Source organism: Lethenteron reissneri, chromosome 40 (genome assembly GCF_015708825.2).
Source record: "Lethenteron reissneri isolate LAM-NWPU_2019-01 chromosome 40, ASM1570882v1, whole genome shotgun sequence".
NCBI classification, from domain to species: domain Eukaryota; kingdom Metazoa; phylum Chordata; class Hyperoartia; order Petromyzontiformes; family Petromyzontidae; genus Lethenteron; species Lethenteron reissneri.
The window spans coordinates 6,111,234-6,128,418 of NC_083818.1; the positions used below are offsets into that span (position 1 = coordinate 6,111,234).

The 17,185-nt window shown below is 46.6% G+C and overlaps 1 protein-coding gene across 2 annotated transcripts in view; it reads left to right on the forward strand.

Moving 5' to 3' along the window:
* LOC133352296 (tyrosine-protein phosphatase non-receptor type 11-like) overlaps nt 1-17,185 on the forward strand; it is a 104,868-nt gene that overhangs the window by 8,626 nt on the left and 79,057 nt on the right. For both annotated transcript variants that reach the window (XM_061567857.1, XM_061567858.1), the window contains exon 2: nt 13,564-13,686. In XM_061567857.1, coding sequence (XP_061423841.1) covers nt 13,564-13,686 — 123 coding nt within the window. The remainder of the gene's footprint in view (nt 1-13,563; nt 13,687-17,185) is intronic.

Genomic DNA, 17,185 nt, shown 5'->3' on the forward strand with positions numbered 1-17,185 from the left:
CTGCAAGTAGCTTGACTGCTGTGAGCTTTACCTGTCTTTAAGTGAAGCTTCGGCATTGCACACATTCTGTGGGCTGATCTACTTGCGCAGCCACATGCTTCTGTATATTTTTGAGCCAGAGGACTCTTCAGAAATGAGTTCCTGGGAGAGATGGTGGTTGTGTAAACGTCATGATGAAAATACATTGCACTGCGCAATTGTAATACCTCGATATGCATATATTCGATAATCAAAATATTTGGTATATAACGAACTTTGGATTTGTCATCATTATTTTACGCAGAAAACTAAAATTTAGTAAAATAATGAATAAATGCACCGCCATTTATAAACAAATTAATTGCTCTACAGTGCTATATACATAAGAATAAAATAACGTTTCTTTACCGTTTCTTTTATTCGTCAGTTTTTTTTATTCTAATACTGTACAGTATAAAATATCATATTTTCAACATGAATTGTGTTTGTTTACAATATGAATAGCAAGTTATGAAGTGTTTATAGCGTGAGTTACGAAGGCTGGGAACGCATCCTCCGAGTACTAATGTTATAAGTTATTCAATATACGAAGTCTCAACATACTAACGAGGCTCCAGGAACGCATCTACTTCGTATATCGATGTATCACTGTATTTATAAACTGTTGTGCTGCTTTTTCCAAGGTATTGGTACTAGTTTCAAGGAAACATACAACCACTAATCTTAATCGCATAGTTCTGTTTTTTTTTTAAGCAGTAAACATGCAGCGTTCGACTTGCTTTGGCATGTGGTTTGAACGTTTTGATCAAAGTTGGCCCAATGTTCCATATTTGCTGGTAGTCGTTGTTGGCAGGAGTGGTGTAAACATTAGTCTGCTTTAAATTTGAGCAATTGTAATGATCTCGGTTATCGATTTGATTTAAATAGCGATTTATTGACTTTTTACAATTGTCGTGGATGTCGTGGCCTATTGCCGCTGGAAGGAGTCGCAAAAACCCATTAAGTACAACATATACTAATGTAAAAACATCGATAATGTGATGCAAATATTGTCAGTGAATTTTAACTGATTATTACCTGTAGTTTGTAGTAGTGTAGAAAAATGTTTGTATTCACTCTGATGGACAGTGTTCCCTGTATGCTTCATGAGTGGCAACCAATCCCTCAAGCAGTCAAAGGTGGATAAGCTCAACATGTTGTGATTGCCATCAGTTACACGTTCAACGACTCAAGCCAGCCCCCTTCGGCTGCCTAGGTTTTTCGTTTTTCAATGCGCAGCATTCTGCTCTCAAGAATATGACAATTTTTAAATAAGAACTTAATTTGGCAGAGTGGCGGGCGCATTGCTGCGTGCATTGTGCTCCGAATGCGATGGACCCGAGTCCAGTTCCCGGCTATGACTAATGTCGGTGACTTGAATGATGTTCTGAATTTGCCTTGAGCTCTCCATCTACCTGCTGTGGCCAGTATGCTTGGGTTAGGTCAAACAAACCCTATGGCCAAGTGGGGTATTATTTAGGGCAATAGATTTCCATGTCTGCTGAAGAATACATTACATTATTGTACAACATTGTAATCTAAGATTTAATACAAATCTAACTACTGTGATTGAATACCTATCTCTCTATTTAAAGAATTAAATAGGAAGGTTTATCCACAAATCTGGCTGTCCGCTGATGATGCTAGTTGTAATTACTGGCGTAACGTCATACTCAGATTGTAAATGTTGTGGATTTGCTCTCCAACACACAACCGGTGTGTTGTACTAGTAACGAATGGCATGTTCTGTATACGTGACAAACCTTACTAGTTGGCTGTGTTGGGTGGTGGCGGGTTTAACGACATATTTATATTAACGCAATGTAACCCAAAAAACTAGATTACTTTGATGTAGTTTCGAGACAAGAGTACATCTGATGAGTCTGATTAATTAACTTGACGAAGAATTATATTATTTGGCAGTTATTAAATAGCTAAGAAAATAGCAAAGTCGCCACATAAAAAGTGTTGCTGGCTCCACAAACATAGAATGGTGGAGTCCAAAACCCAGTTGGATAAAAATTATTTTTATATCCAGTATTAGTGATAGGATAGTGGGTTTTGCACCATTCTTAGTGACAGGATTGTATGTTCCATACCTTAATAGGATAATGGATTTTGCAGCCAATTTTGAGCGTTCTGTTAATGGGCTATCACACTCGGATCAAAAGTTAAAATGGCATTCTAGATTTGAAGCTTTCGTGACTGCAAGGATTCATACTCTTAGTTCTTCCGGTAAAGTCACGTAGGTAAAAAATGAAATAAAAATTAATAAAAAAATTAATAAAAAATAAAACAATAAAATCACGACGTTTCGGAGGCAACACAAGTCTCCGTCATCAGGTGGGACCGTTACAGCCAGATTTGCTGCATCAAGATGGCATGTTTGACAAACATAGGGTTTGATGGTCGTTTCAGTCATGGAGATGTAACAATCTCACCTGCTCCTGTAATTCAATGAATTGTCATTGTTATGAATGTCAGGGATGGGGTTGTGAAGTAAAGTAGTCTGTGCTGGAAAAAAAACCCCAAAAAGCTCTAAGTCAGCTTCAATGCCAAGTAACAGAAACATTCAAGACATGCATACACAGGATGTTACCAAACACCTGCGCGGCTGTTAAATATTGATATGGTGTGTGTGTGCGTCACCAATGCCATCGCAGGCATCTAAAGCTTTAGAAGGATGATCCTAATACGAAAAAAAAACTTCACTCGACCATGTTTGCAAGTATGTTAGTGTGTATAGTTTTATCGATCAAGCTCTAAACTGGTTTCTATTTTATAATTATTTAATGATGGATGATACGTTTTCATGGATACCCTGCACAATCGATTCTTGCATGCACACTTCATTTACCAGATATGTAAGAAACGATTTTAATGAATGTCTCATTTAATCGCTACGTTCCTCTTTGGCAACCGGCCCCTCTGTTGACGTCTTTGTCATCGCTCGGGCATGCCATGATAAAGTTGACAGAATACCCCATTTCCACCAAAGCACTGCAGCATTGGCAGGCAGCCTTGAAGATAGGGTAGTGCTGTAAAGTATTAGCACACTGCCCTTTCTGCCAACTGACGAAATGAGTCCATTAAACTCCAATCGTCACCAAAAAAGAAAATTCCCCTTTTTTTTAAGTTGACCATTACAGTAATTGACCAAATTTATTAACTCGAGCCTTTAGCAATGGGCGTAGTTGAAGCTGTTTGTTTACAAAATTGATTAAACGCTTAACAATCCTTGCTTTTTTTTTTAAGCGTGTATTTTCTTGTGACATGAAACGGCCCAAACCTTGTCATCGGTATTGTATGGGTCGTAGTGATTCCGCAAGACCTCTTTCCGCGTGAAAAATCCCAATTCTGTTCTTGAGCTGCTGTCGCATGTTTAGCGAAATGTTTAGCGAAAAGCAGACCCTGTCGATCGCGTGAGAGGCATGTGTATGCATAGAACACGCCATATACAATTTAATTGATTCGTGGATCTTGCAAATTGCATTCAAACATTTTTCGGCAACTTTTTTATACCAGTGGGGAATTTAATAATGATGAGCAAGAATATAAAGCTGGGAGAAATTGTTAAGATCTCGATTGGTTATTAATTGAATGCTAAGTTGCAGCCCTTCATCAATCGACTGCTGAAGCCTCCCCCCCACACCGCTGCAGTCATGGGGTTTTGACCATACTTCACCACACCGGTCGGTGCCGAGTTAAGGTTGCGGTGGCACAGTTGTTTACGCACTGCGCATTATGGACCTGGCGACATAATTTCAATTACTGGCCATGGCCAACAGTGACGAGTGATATCTGAACTGGTGCAGGGCCACTTCGATCGTGATAGCAATCAAGTGAAGTCCTCTGAAAATTTCTTTCTTTCTTTCTTCTTTTTCTAGTCAAGGATACAGTTGGTGGTTATAATCTTTTCGGAAACCATCGGCCACATCATACATAGTTACGTTATTCAGTGAATTCATTCATGTCTCTTTAGAAAGCATTAGGATCATAGAGAGTTGGCCAACTCCATGCTATCTAGAACTCTTGGCTCAATAGAGGGTGCGTGACGATCACAGAGGGTCTGGTACTTCCTTCCGATATGGAAACCTCGTCTCGTTAGGATCTTTAAGTTTGTCTTTTGTGTTACTCAATGTATCTGTTGTAGAACCCTCATGTCGTAAAAGTATTTGTGGCTCATTGAATGCTGGCTATAATGCCTTCAACAAGACATGTTTAATACCTTTTATATTTTGCTTGCGATTGTTAGCCACTGAGTTTCTGTCAACTACTTTTTAGCCTTAAAAAAAAATCGACCCCTAAAATTAATGTTTCAATATGAATTAAAGCTGGACTTAACTATGTTTTTTTCAGAATGTTTAGATAGGAAAGCTTTTTTTCATTCACACGGGCAGACACAGTGTAGCTAAAACAATTTTGCGGGTGAAAAGGTTAATAACGGATCGCCGGGCGAGAGTTGCATTCGTATCTCCCCCGATCTCTCAAGCTTTTGCGCAACCCTCTGGAAAATCCTAATTCGGGGACTATGATACCTCGATGGAACAACTTCCCACCAGCCGCTGACATCACGAGCTATGTTTAGTTGCTTGCCATTTATTTTATTCCGCGTCTGAATTAGGCGATCGCAAGCTGTACTTAACGTGCACACACTGTACTTAAAAAAATTATGTTTAAATGAGAAACGGCTTAAAAAGTGTTTTCTTGGGCGAGGGGGGCTGGGAAATTCCAACACATTTATAACTAGCGCTGCCTTTTAACCAGAGGTCACAAACGGGTTTTGATTCCTTACCCGTACCCGGCCGCACCAGGGTACGGGTACCCGTTCCCTACCCATACTCTACCCGAAATGAGTGACAAATAGTTACTCACCAGTGACTCACGGCCTACCCGTACCCGGCCGCAACAGGGTCGCAAACGGGTACCCGTACCCATACCTGGCCGGGTACGGGTAGCCGGGCATCGGGTAGGGTACAGGTATCGGGTACCCGGTTGCGACCTCTGCTTTTAACGGAAAAGGTAGCATTTTAATGCGTTAGGTTTGTAATTTTCTGCAGGAATGTCGTTGTGTGAATGCTAGGCCCATATTCTTTGACGCGAATGAGGAAGCAAGTGCTCTACACTGATCGGGTTTTCCAATTCACCTTTTTTTTTTAATAAGTGCCCATCAGAATAAAAGAGCTTCGGGTAAATCGGTACCACGGTTAAAAGTGTTCTTGCAACAAAAATATTCTCATTCGCGAACATGGTCAAAATAATATACGTCCCTTATATTTATTAGCATTAATGCATTATGGAGACGTTGAATAGGTTTTGAGTCAAATCGGCTACACGTGACGGATTCCATCCCATCACACAGTTATAATTGGGAACGCTCCTGTAAAAATAACGTGTAATTTTCAGCACGTGACGTGAGCAATAGCCATTCAAGAGAAAGTACTTAATGCTGTAAAGCGGTAAGTTACTCAACCCGTACAAATACATTCTGTTTCGAATAAAGCAGAGTTGTTTCCCAAACATCGGAGTGTGGAAACCCCACGGTGACTGGTGCTGCAGTTGATCACGTATTGTCAAGTCTCTTAATTTGACATTACGTATAACTCTTACTTTTCAGTCAACAGGAACGTACGTTAAGCATGTTAAAATTATTTTCGCACCGTACAGAGCCAACCGTGTTAAACTGCGGTGTGGGGAAGAAGTAAGGACGAAACACAAAAAGCAGTTCTAAAGAAATTTGTTTTCAATCCAACATTTCTGATTCGTCATGACCAATGACACACGCTTTCATTGGTTTTTTTTACTGGAGTGTGCTTCAGTGAGAATTGTTGCATTATCGTGCATCCTGTGATTCACTGGAAAATACCGACAATATGTTGGCCCAAGCTGAGACATCTATCGGAAAAAACGGAGGGATTCTGTGTGGTGTGCATGGGGTCCATGTGGTGGATGCTACGTTTAATGCTGCTTTCACTGTGAGCTTCGCTCACGACAACTAAACATTCGGAGTCGTCGGCCCATTTTTGCCGAGTCGATCTCGGCCGTTCGGTACTCGACGGGCCGCGCGCCACTTATGTCGCAGCATTTGCAGTTTCGCCCTCGCTTCTGTCGGTGATCTGTTACTGATGTCCGCAACGTGCTCCGCTGCATCAAGAGATTGTTCTGAGCCTTTTCGAAGCTGCATAAAAATAGGTTGAATTGTGCCATTAAAATAGCTCCCGTGTAACGTACCGCATGCGTTACTAGCCGCAACGCTTTGCAGTGATCTTACGCGTGTAGAAAACTCGACACACACCGGTCTGTAACACTGCTGTGGCCTTAAACTGCAATATACTGGTAGGAACTTCCTGGTTACACCAGCCCACAGGGGATTATTGTGTCCGTCGTGCAGGCAGGGGCTGGGTGGGGAGGGGTGGGGCTGGGTGGGAGAGGTGGGGCTGGGTGGGAGGGGTGGGGCTGGGTGGGAGGGGTGGGGCTGGGTGGGGAGGCTGGTCACCCCGTGGTGCCTTGTGCCCTCCCCCACAGTCGGGAATATTTGCGGAATACACCACGCCGCCGTTGACCCTGGCCATTGACCGAACAACCCAACGTTCCTACCAGCTCCGTCCGCAGGAATGTGTTAGAGTGGTTGACGTTTCAGGCAACGACCCTCCTTCAGAGCACATAAATTATTCGTGTGATATGAAGTTATTATGTGCTATGGAGAAGGGTGCCTGCCCGAAACGTCGCCTATTATATCTTTTTAATTTTAATGCAGTGTTGTTATTGACTAATGCAAGGTTTTTTGTTGTTGTTTTCTGCGCACCACTGCCAACACCGCAGTATCACCAAACAATGTTTTTAAATAATTTTCGTTTCTGGAGTAAAAAAAAGTATTTGCACTTGATGTTTTTTAAATAATATTTTATTTGTTTATTTTCTTTACGAAGGGTGGAAGGGTTCACCACGCAGCATTTTGACAAATTGTCACAAACCAGAATGAAGATTACACTGATTCTTCACTTAACATTGTAAGTGAATGGTAATGCTAAAACAAATACGAATTCAGAATCTTTATTTATATTGGAGGAATCTGATGAGCTATGAAGCTCTTTTTCTCACATGTCCAGGGCCGTTTATGTTTTAAAGGAATGTTTAGTTTTTTTATGACGAGGTGAATTAATGTATTTACTGAATGTATGTCGAACTTTTTTTGCACTGTACATAGCCAACCGTGCTTATTGGATGTATGGGGGAAAGTACAATAAACTAAATACAAAACAGCTCTAAAGAAATTAGTTTTCAATTTAGATTTAAAAGTGCACAGGTCCAGAATGGCTTCCTATTAATGTGTGGCATTATCAGTAACTTAACCATAAAAAAACATGACATTAACATTCAGAAACATTGAGAAAATTACTGCAACTTAAGTGAGAACAACTCGTGTACACGAGTAAAAACGTTTAAATAACAAGTCATCGCAGGAAAGGGGAACTTAGGAGACCTGAAAACCATGTCCTCCTTTCAATTTGCTCCACGAAGGCATCATCCATCATCTTATAGCTGCGCCTTCCTGTCTTTTCCAAAAGCTTACGGGGTCGTTTCAGCGATCTGGCCACATGGCCTTTGGTGTAAGCTTCATTTAAACCAGCTGGAACCATAATGAGAAAAGCAGTGTCTCTCTTACTTATCAATAATAATAATTTACTTATCCTGGAAAATCACACTGCGTCCAAAGGACTCTTTTTTTCAGGAGGGTCCTGCATTGGTTTTTAATTTGAATATGTTTTCAGCCAATTAAATGCCGGGTGTTTATTAAACCGGAGCCCATGGAGAAAATCCACACATGTGCAAGTGGGGGAGGGGAGGGCACCACCATCCCCGTACAGATGGAAACAGATGGCAACAATGAGTCCACTTGCTGCTCTGCCTTCTCGTGGGCGAGCCGGTGCTCGACGCCCACGGGAAAGGAGTATCGCAACATTTTTGCGTGATCTGCGAGCCCTTGGCCCCTCCACACCCGGTGGATTACAAGCAAATGTGCAAATAGCCACCAAACCCGCCTTGGCTTACGAAGAAGGAGACCTGGCGTAGGGATGGCGAAGGTGTAGAGTCATCATCATTATGATCAGATCTGATTAATTCACCACTAAAGGAGTTTGAAACTTCATTGATGGAAAAATAAATCAATTATGAAATCTAGATTTGTATTATTAAATTATTAAATGCCACTTTTTCTAGCACAGTGACTCTGATAATAGGAAAAATGCAAGAGTGCTGATAGTAAAATTAGAATTAATTTTTTAGCGTGCATGGGCATTGGAAAACACGCTTAATTTCAACGCAGATGAGAGTGGTTGTGTACAGTTAAAGCTGGCAATAAGCACAGTTCTTGGATTAGCACTGTTCTTATATAAGCAACACACGTTTACACTACACTGGGAGGGGGAAGACGAAGGGCAACTTCTGATAGAAGCACACTCCAAATATAAGCACAGCTGGACTTTCTCCCAAAAGGGTTGTGCTTGTACCTGGTCTCTACTGTATATATGTGGTAGTTCAAGCAATGTGCGTATGGTCGTTGCATCACGAATGTACAGTCACAAATGACTGGGTGGAGACCTTCAAAAACCAGCTGTGCACGAGAACCTGTCCAGACCAGGGAAGCGCCAGTCAGATTTCACTCTTTGCCCCGAGGGCTCTAAACCAGGATCCAAAAAAGCACTGGCTCATCAAGCTTGCAGAGGTGCATTCACGTCTGTTGGAGCAATCGGCAAGCGAAAACATGCCGGCTTCCAAAGATTCTTGGCCCAGCCGTAGCATGCGAGCACTTGGCATTGCTTGGACTCGACATCGGGAGAAGGAGGGGAAGGGGGGGGAATGTCAGAACCCACCGAGTGGCCGAAGACGTCTTCACTCGCGTGGCTATCGCTTATCGAGCGAAACTGCGTTGCGCGTGTTTGCTCCGAACGGCGTCAGTTGGTGCCCCCTTGGTGTCAAAGTGCGAGGATAAGAAGTGAGGCTCCTGCTGTCCTTGCGGCGTGAAGTCACCGTGCCCGTGAACAGCCCTGTAAAATGACACCGCAACCACTACCTCCCATGTCGGTTGAATAGCCACTCGCTAACCCAATGCCAGTCGGTGCTCCCCATCGTGCATGGCAGAGCGACGTGTGGACCATGTCCAGAATTTCTAATGGGTGTTTTAAGGAACTGTGAACTTTAGATTCGCAATAGGCAAATTAAGTGATAAACCACCATTCGCTGCACATGGTGGTTGGGTGTTTTTTGTAGTCAACAGTATCCCTGTAATTAATTCCCCTTCCCCCTTGTTTAGGTGTCACATATTAATTAAATAACAGAACGGATTATTTCGTGTTGTGATGAACGTAGTGGCAGTGTAGGTTACACAAACCTATTGTATACAAGATGTTCCAATTGGAAATGATCAATTTCTCACACCGCTGATTTAAATGCGTATGAATCGATTTATAACTCATGCATCGTTCCACCCTGAGCCACTGCTGATCAGACGCAAATTATTATCGTGCCCTTGCGAATCTTAAGAGGCCTGTTTGCATTTGAACTTTACATTTTTTGTCGATGATAGTGACCACTGGCTGGAGCGGGGGGGGGGGTGCCTGAGAGAGACTCAGCCATCTCCAACAGGATGCACGTACCAACGCAACACGCACATTCACAGCAGCGTGGGCTCCACAAAAGCATCCGTCGTCACCTTCCTAGCATCTCCGCTCGTCGGACCACAGCGGACGCAGATGCATTCCACGCCCAACCCTGCTTTTGCAGATAATGTGAAAACAAAAAAAAACATGAACAAAATATAAATTTTTTAAAACTTTCTTTAATATGAAAGGGGCATCGCGTAGAAGCTGTCAGATTTTGTTTTGTAATAGGAAGCCAAGTTGTTGAGTACTGAGCTGTGTAGACTGGTGAATCGCAGTTCAGTCAACTGTCTGCACGCAATTTACTGCACGCAAGTGATAGCTAATTGAGCTTCGTTTCTAGGTCGAAGGTTAACGCGCATTTTTGTAAAGCCACCCCTACACTTTCCATCTCGCCATTCCTTGTCCTTGGTGGCTGATCTTATTAATGAACAATCGCAAGCTTTCTGCCCAGTGGCAGGGTCATCACTTAATCTCCCTCCATCCCGTCCGATCCCACTTCTCCTCCTTCACCTCCCTTACTCGGGAAGGACAGTCAAGGTTGGTGTTTCTTTGGCATCCTTGACACTGTTTATGGGATACCCTTACTGACTGGGTTGGTTTGAAAATCTCCCTTGAATGATTAGCATCATAAATTCTCTCCAAATGCTGTATACATTAAAAAAAATACAATTTCTACAAAAAATATTATTCTGATGAATTCTTAGTTTTTGCAGGGTAAAGTCATACCCAGGATAAATTAAAATAAAAAATGTAAAGCAATATCCATTTAACCGCTACAGGGGTCCTCCGTTAATCGGGAATCGCGCTTCGTTTTTCGTATATATTTTCTCGCTCGGGTATTCAGCGCCCAGTGGCATCCGCGACGGCGGCAACAAGCTCGCCGAACAATAACCGTGACGCGTCGGATAGGGGGCCCCCCCGTGCCAGGATAAGGTGAGGCTCCTTTGTGAGCGAGGGGAGTGTGAGCGCGCGCACACAGCTCGCCGCTCAGCGGGGGCCTGCCGTTTGGGTGGGTGGGGGGCAGGAGGGGCCGACAATGTCGAGGAAGGAAGCACGTTGCACAACACAAAGCGAGCCGGGTTGAGCGCCCGGTTATGTCTCCGACACAAACACCGCCATTGAGTTTGGGTTTTTTTTTGTCCAACGCACATCGGCTTAATCATATCCTGCCCTCGGCGGGACAAAGCCAAGCCTTATTTTTTTTTCTCTTCGGCCCGTACAATTTATCACACGTTTGTTCTGCGCGGGCGTCGGGTGCCGCGTTGTGCAATGAGCTGAATCGTAAACCCCCCATAAACGGCGAGCAAGCGGGCTGGCGGGCGAGCGAACGTGTAATTTTAACCTCTCGGTAGTGCGAGTAGAACGGAGTGAGTTCAGGATACACTTGTCAAAACATTTATCCGGGGTTCAATGAAGAGGGAAAAAAAAAGAAATATCAGGTTCTGTTTGTGTTACGAGCTGAATTGCTGCAATCGCACATTGTTCGATAACAATTTGTAAAAGAAAAAATGCGTTCGATATTTTTCAGGCAGGGCAGCTCCGTCATGTTGAATGCATTGTTTATAAAGAAATGCCTTGTTTTTTTGGGCAGATTTGGCAATTAAACCTGTTTGTAAGTGCGAAAGCATGTTTGTTTATGGCCTTCAATTGTACGGACTTGTACATAAAGGTAATATCCATAATGAATTATAATTGAACAGCAATTTGAATGGCAAGGTTCACATTTTGCTAACAAGTTCCTTAAATACTTGTGTTTTTTAAACCAAAAAACTTGAGTGATCTTCAACGCATTCATGAGAGAAACATTCTAAACGATCACAGCCTCCGTGTTGGTGAACACCTGGGACTCTCAAGTCCTAGGATACCTGGGATTCCAAAATCCCATACCTGTCGACCAAACACGGTTTACCCACATTCTTGTACAGGGAAATTGAGTTTTTAGGTCCATACTGCGTACAGCCGTTTAAATTTGTGCACCAAAGAAAATGCGTCTATTTGTGATGGGACTTTGTGGGATGAACGTTGAGATTTATAAGGGCACGGGGTAACCAAGAAGGTCTGGAATGAAATCCCAATGTTGCGTGCACCCCCCATGACTATGGCGCACATTCGGAGGTTTAGAGGGATGATGACACTTGTATAATACATTCTTGACATAGCCGAAGCTGCTGTACTTTTATCATCTGTTGTAGTGATTAGACGATAGCTTTTGTGGTCACATTTACAATGTGCCCGTAGTTTGGTTTAGTTTCAGGAAAGTTTCCCAAACTCGACTGCCTGTGTGGCCCTCCATGGCCCACCTTTCCATGTTTTACCTGTCTTCTGATTTCAGATATTGATGCTCTCCAATGCATACTGCACACACCAGATGATTGGTAATGCAGAATGTGCTAATGCAAAAGAAGGTGGTACATCTTTTGTGTACGTGTGTGATCCACATGATTTCAAGACTGCTCTTTATTTGAGTCTGTGCCCTCTCGGTATCTTTATATCCAAGCTACCTTTTATATCCCTTGCCACGATTGGTTATCACACGTCATTCTAAAATATATTTAACATGTATGTATCTACTTGGAACTTCTTTTTGCTGTGGTTGTCCCACCTGATGACGGAAGCTTGTGTTGCCTCCGAAACGTCGTGATTTAATTTAGTTGTTTTCATTTTTATTTATTTTCACCTACGTGACTTCACCGAAAGAACCAAAGAGTATGGATTCCTGCAGTCACGAAAACTTCAAATCTAGAATTACTTTGAACTTCTTTCGCACCGCACGTAGCCAACCATGCTAATTGGAGGTGCGGGAGAAGAACAACAAACTAAATCCTCGGGGCTGGTCTACGACAAATTGTTTTTGATTGTTTTACGCAGTCATTAGAAACTGGGTCGTGACCATACTCTTTGGTTCTTTCGGTAAAGTCACATCAGGTGGGAAAGGTGGAAAAGCTTTCCCACCTGATGACGGACGCTTGTGTTGCGCCCGAAACGTCGTGATTTATTTTATTTTATACCCACGTGACTTTACCGAAAGAACCAAAGAGTATGGATTCCTGCAGTCACGAAAGCTTCAAATCAAGATTGGGTCGTGACCATCATCACCCCGCATCACTTGAGAACCCAGTTTAATTACCGGTGGCTAAAACCCGGATTTGAAAACCAGGATCTCGACCCAAGATCTGAATGGTGCCAGCTCCGTGTGCTCTGGACAGCCCTCCCCCCCCCGAGCCATCTCGGCAAACTCGCTGCAACACATTTTGAGCATAAAACTACAAACGTGCATGTCGCAAGAAACCTACCCCGCATAAGCGCCGGCTCACCTGAGTCAGAACGTTGTTGGCAAGTTGAGATGGTTGTCCCGTACGGAGTGTTTCACCACATGTCAATTTCCTGGTATTTGTAAACTTAAACGCTCGCAACTTGGCGAGCCTGATTTAAGTGAAAAGCCATATTTGTATCCTGCAGTGGCTTTTTTTTTTCATCGCCCACTGATACTTCAACTGTGCCAGTCAGGTTCGTGGTCGAGACTAAATGACAGAGTGGCAGCCCAAAGGGAGTGGATACTCCCGAGAGGTATTTTTACTCCACGAAAGTGGATTCGGCCACGTCCAGATGCACTATGCAGTTTGGTTATTACATCGCGGGATCAGGAGAGAATAGTGATGGCTTGGGGGGGGGAGGCATTGATCCAGCAGTGACTAGATCAACCCCGCTGAGGTGACTTGGTTAGAGGTTCCACAGGTACCTTGATCGTAATAAACATGTGGAGAGAGTTCAGTTAGATATTTTCCGTTCTTGTATTTTTTTCCCCCGCTCCAAATGCGCTGTCTGCAGAGTACTGACCTGTTCCACTTTCTTCCTCCCCGTGTGCTCTGTGCTGCCACCACAGATGGTTCCACCCCAACATTTCAGGGATCGAGGCGGAACATCTGCTAATGACGCGTGGCGTGGATGGCAGCTTCCTTGCCCGACCCAGCAAGAGCAACCCCGGGGATTTCACGCTCTCCGTGAGGTGGGTTCGGGTGGTGAAGTATGCTCGATTATTCCCCCCGGCCCCATTGGACGGAGTGGGGGAGGCCTTAATCCAGCAGCGGATGGACAAGGGTTCGACATGTGTACATCACGTGGGTTCCTCCCCTCCCGCATCTCTCTGCCCTTCCCCCTCTCTTCTCGCCTCTCTCCTCTCCCTCCTCCTGCCACCTCTCCCGTTCCCTCTCTCCGTCCCTCTATCCCACCCGCTCCTCCCCTCCCTTCGCACACTCGCACTCATTTCCTCTCCTTTCCTGCAATCTCTCCGTCCTTATTATGCTCAACACTCCACTTGTATCTCATCTCTTAATCTGCTTCCACTCTCCGATCTTTCCATCTCTCCATCCTGCCTGTAGTTCTCTCTGACCTCTCACTCTCTTGTTCTCTCACTCCCTTCTCCGAGACTCTCATCGTCCCAAACAGATGGTGCTTCCCCCTCCCGCTCACGGTGGAAAAAAAAGTCCTGGATCCACACACGCCCCACGGTCCTAAAATGTAACACTCTATCCATTACACAGTCCGACTGTCAACTTTGTCTATTGACGCACGCGCGCTGTCATGACGTGCCCAAGCCCTCTTGCGCCAGAGCAATTCGGGTCGACTCCCGCTAATCTGTGACACACCGGAGCAGCGCTCGCGCAAGCCGGGTATTTGAATGGGCGACTTTAATCCATGGATTGGCAGCGCCGTGAATTCACAAGCACGCTGGGGAAGTGGGGGGGGGGGGGGCGCGCGCGGCTCTGCGCCGATATTGATCTCGGCGTCTCTTAATACCAGGTTCGTAAAATCCCGCACGTGGATTTTTACGCACGGTGTCGGCATGTGACGGTCTGTGTTAAGCGCGAGGCCACCGTAAAGAAGGCATGTGGCGGCGAACGTTGGCTCTGTTTGTGGCGTTAATCAGAACCTATACCATTCATCGTACAGGCTATGTTGCGCTATTTCTATCTCTCCCATTTAAATCTCTCCCATTTAAGTTGCGTGTAAGGATGTGCCTGTGTGTATGTGTGTGCGCATTTGTTTGCATGGTGTGGAGCAGAGTGTTGCGGTTACCGATCCGCACTAGAACTCATTGACACTAGTTCAATTTCTGCTCATGACCGATACCAGTAACGATTATGTCAACTGGTCTTGGGCCTCACCTAGGTCAGCTTGGTCTCAAATGAGTACCTGCTGTCATGTGTAAGCATCGCCATTGGGGAGACAAATGCGGCCGGGCGTGGTGCTGGCCACCCACCCCCCTCGTGTGCCGTGCCGGCCTTCATAGGTGCTGCTCACTAACAGCACTTTCCCCAAACAGTCTGTTAAGGCTATACGGGGGATCTTTTCTTTGCTTGTGTAGTGGTGGTGTTGACGTGCGCCGACAGTGATGGATCACGGGGCGCGGGGTTGGGCACGCGATGTGGGCGTGGTATGGACGCGCGCGCCGGTGGTGAGGCGCGCTGACACGAGGTGGGAAAAGAGGATCGTAGCCAGCGCGCAGTGATTGGTCAAATAGGATGGGTGCTCTCAGCGACGTCCGCAGGAGGTGCATAAAGGGGGATGCGCGAGAGCACTCGAGGTCGTTGTTAACCAGTTGAAGACCGAAGACGGAGTGGAGGAGGTAGTGGCCCGAGACCCCTAGTCCCGCCGTCCTTGTCAGGACCGGGGCCCTGTGTGGCTCGGAGCCGAGACTGTGGGACCCGTAGTCCGACGCCCGTGTGGGTCGGGACGGTGGTACCCAGAGCCGAGACGGACACCCCGGCCGGGTGTGTTCCGGAAGGCTACGGGGCGTAAGAGCCCGTGTCAGTGTAGCTGAGTGGGTGTTAGTCACCCGAGTAGCTAAGTGGGTGTTAGTCACCCGTGTAACTGAGTGGGTGTTAGTCACCCGAGTAGCTAAGTGGGTGTTAGTCACCCGTGTAGCTGAGTGGGTGCTAGTCACCCGAGTAGCTGAGTGGGTGCTAGTCACCCGAGTAGCTAAGTGGGTGTTAGTCACCCGTGTAACTGAGTGGGTGTTAGTCACCCGTGTAACTATAAGTTGGTGAAATAAAAGAGTGTGCTACCCGTGAAGTCGTTTCCCGCCGAATTACTACTTTACAACTGGCGTCAGAAGTAAACCTGTCTTCAAGAAGAATGGACACAAGGAAGACTACCCGTACCCACGAGCAAGATCGGGGAGACGACGGCGTACCGGAGACACCAACCTCGGGAGGAGAGGACGAGGAGTTGCCGCCGATGCAGCACTTCGCGGCGATGGCCGATGCTCCGCTTGCCTCCGACACCAGCCTACAGGACGCACACTCCCGCCTGGCGGAGTTGCTGCTCGCCGCCGCTGCAATTTTGGCGGAAATCTCCGTTCCAGCGGGCGGAGGGACGGCTGCGGGGTTGGAGGAGGGAGCGCGGCTGGAGGGATCCCGCCGGAAGGCGCTTCGCGCCAAAAGTTTTGAAGTTGGCGCCATTTTTGAGGGTCCGCCACCAATTGGCGGGAAGCGCGGACACCACGTGGCCGGAGATCTCCACACAGCGCAGCCCGCGTCATCGGCGCGCGCCGGAGCTCTCCATTATGCGCCTGCAGACGGAGCCGACATTTTCTGCAACCACAGCGGCGCGCGGGAAAATCGTTCCGACGACGACGACGACCGAGTCCTCCAGCAACGATTGCCCGCGCTGTCGGCGTTCAAGGCAGACGGGGGCGACTGGGGAGCCTTCCAATGAAGGTTCCTCGCACATCAAGAAATGTCGGGGTGGTCCGACACCACTGCCCTGCGCGCGCTGCCAGCGATGCTCGACGACGACGCGCTTGAAGCCTTCACATCTGCCCCGAGGTCGTCCCGCTCAACACTCCAGGCCGCGCTACACCTGATGGCTAAGGTGTTCGGGCCACCCTCGACCTGTCGCCACCATTTCTACGATCGGCGAAAGGTGGTTGGAGAAACAACGCTCGCCTATCGCACGGCGCTGCTCGCCCTGGCGGACTCAGCTTTTCCCCGCATGGACAAGGAAGGGAAGGACGCCATGGTGACGGAGCAGCTGCTGGCGTTGGCTCACGACTTGGGAGTTCCCATCAATACGGCGGACGAAATGGACATCTGCTCCCTGGGGATTGCCACAAGTATTCACGCTTACGAAGTCCTCAAGCGCAAGCCGACGGTCGTCTGCGCATCGGCGGGGAACGGGGCACCGGCCGCCACGGTCGCCGGACCTCAGCCTGCTGCGGCTCGGGAGGAGGCCTTCGCCGTTTCGAGACCGGGGGAGTGGAGAACGGGAGGTCGTTCGCCCACACGTTCATCCCGCAAGCTGGAGCAACCGAAACCTACGACGTCCCTCGTCGTCTGCTACAACTGCGGCCTTCGGGGCCACGTCGCGTCCGGGTGCCGGGCTCCGCGTCAGCGCGCCACGGGACCACGTCCGGACGACGACCAGGGCCACAAGTCATCCCAGCTAAACCCGGCAAGTCGCGGCACCTCACACGCTCGGTCCTCATACACGGCACGTTCGGGTCG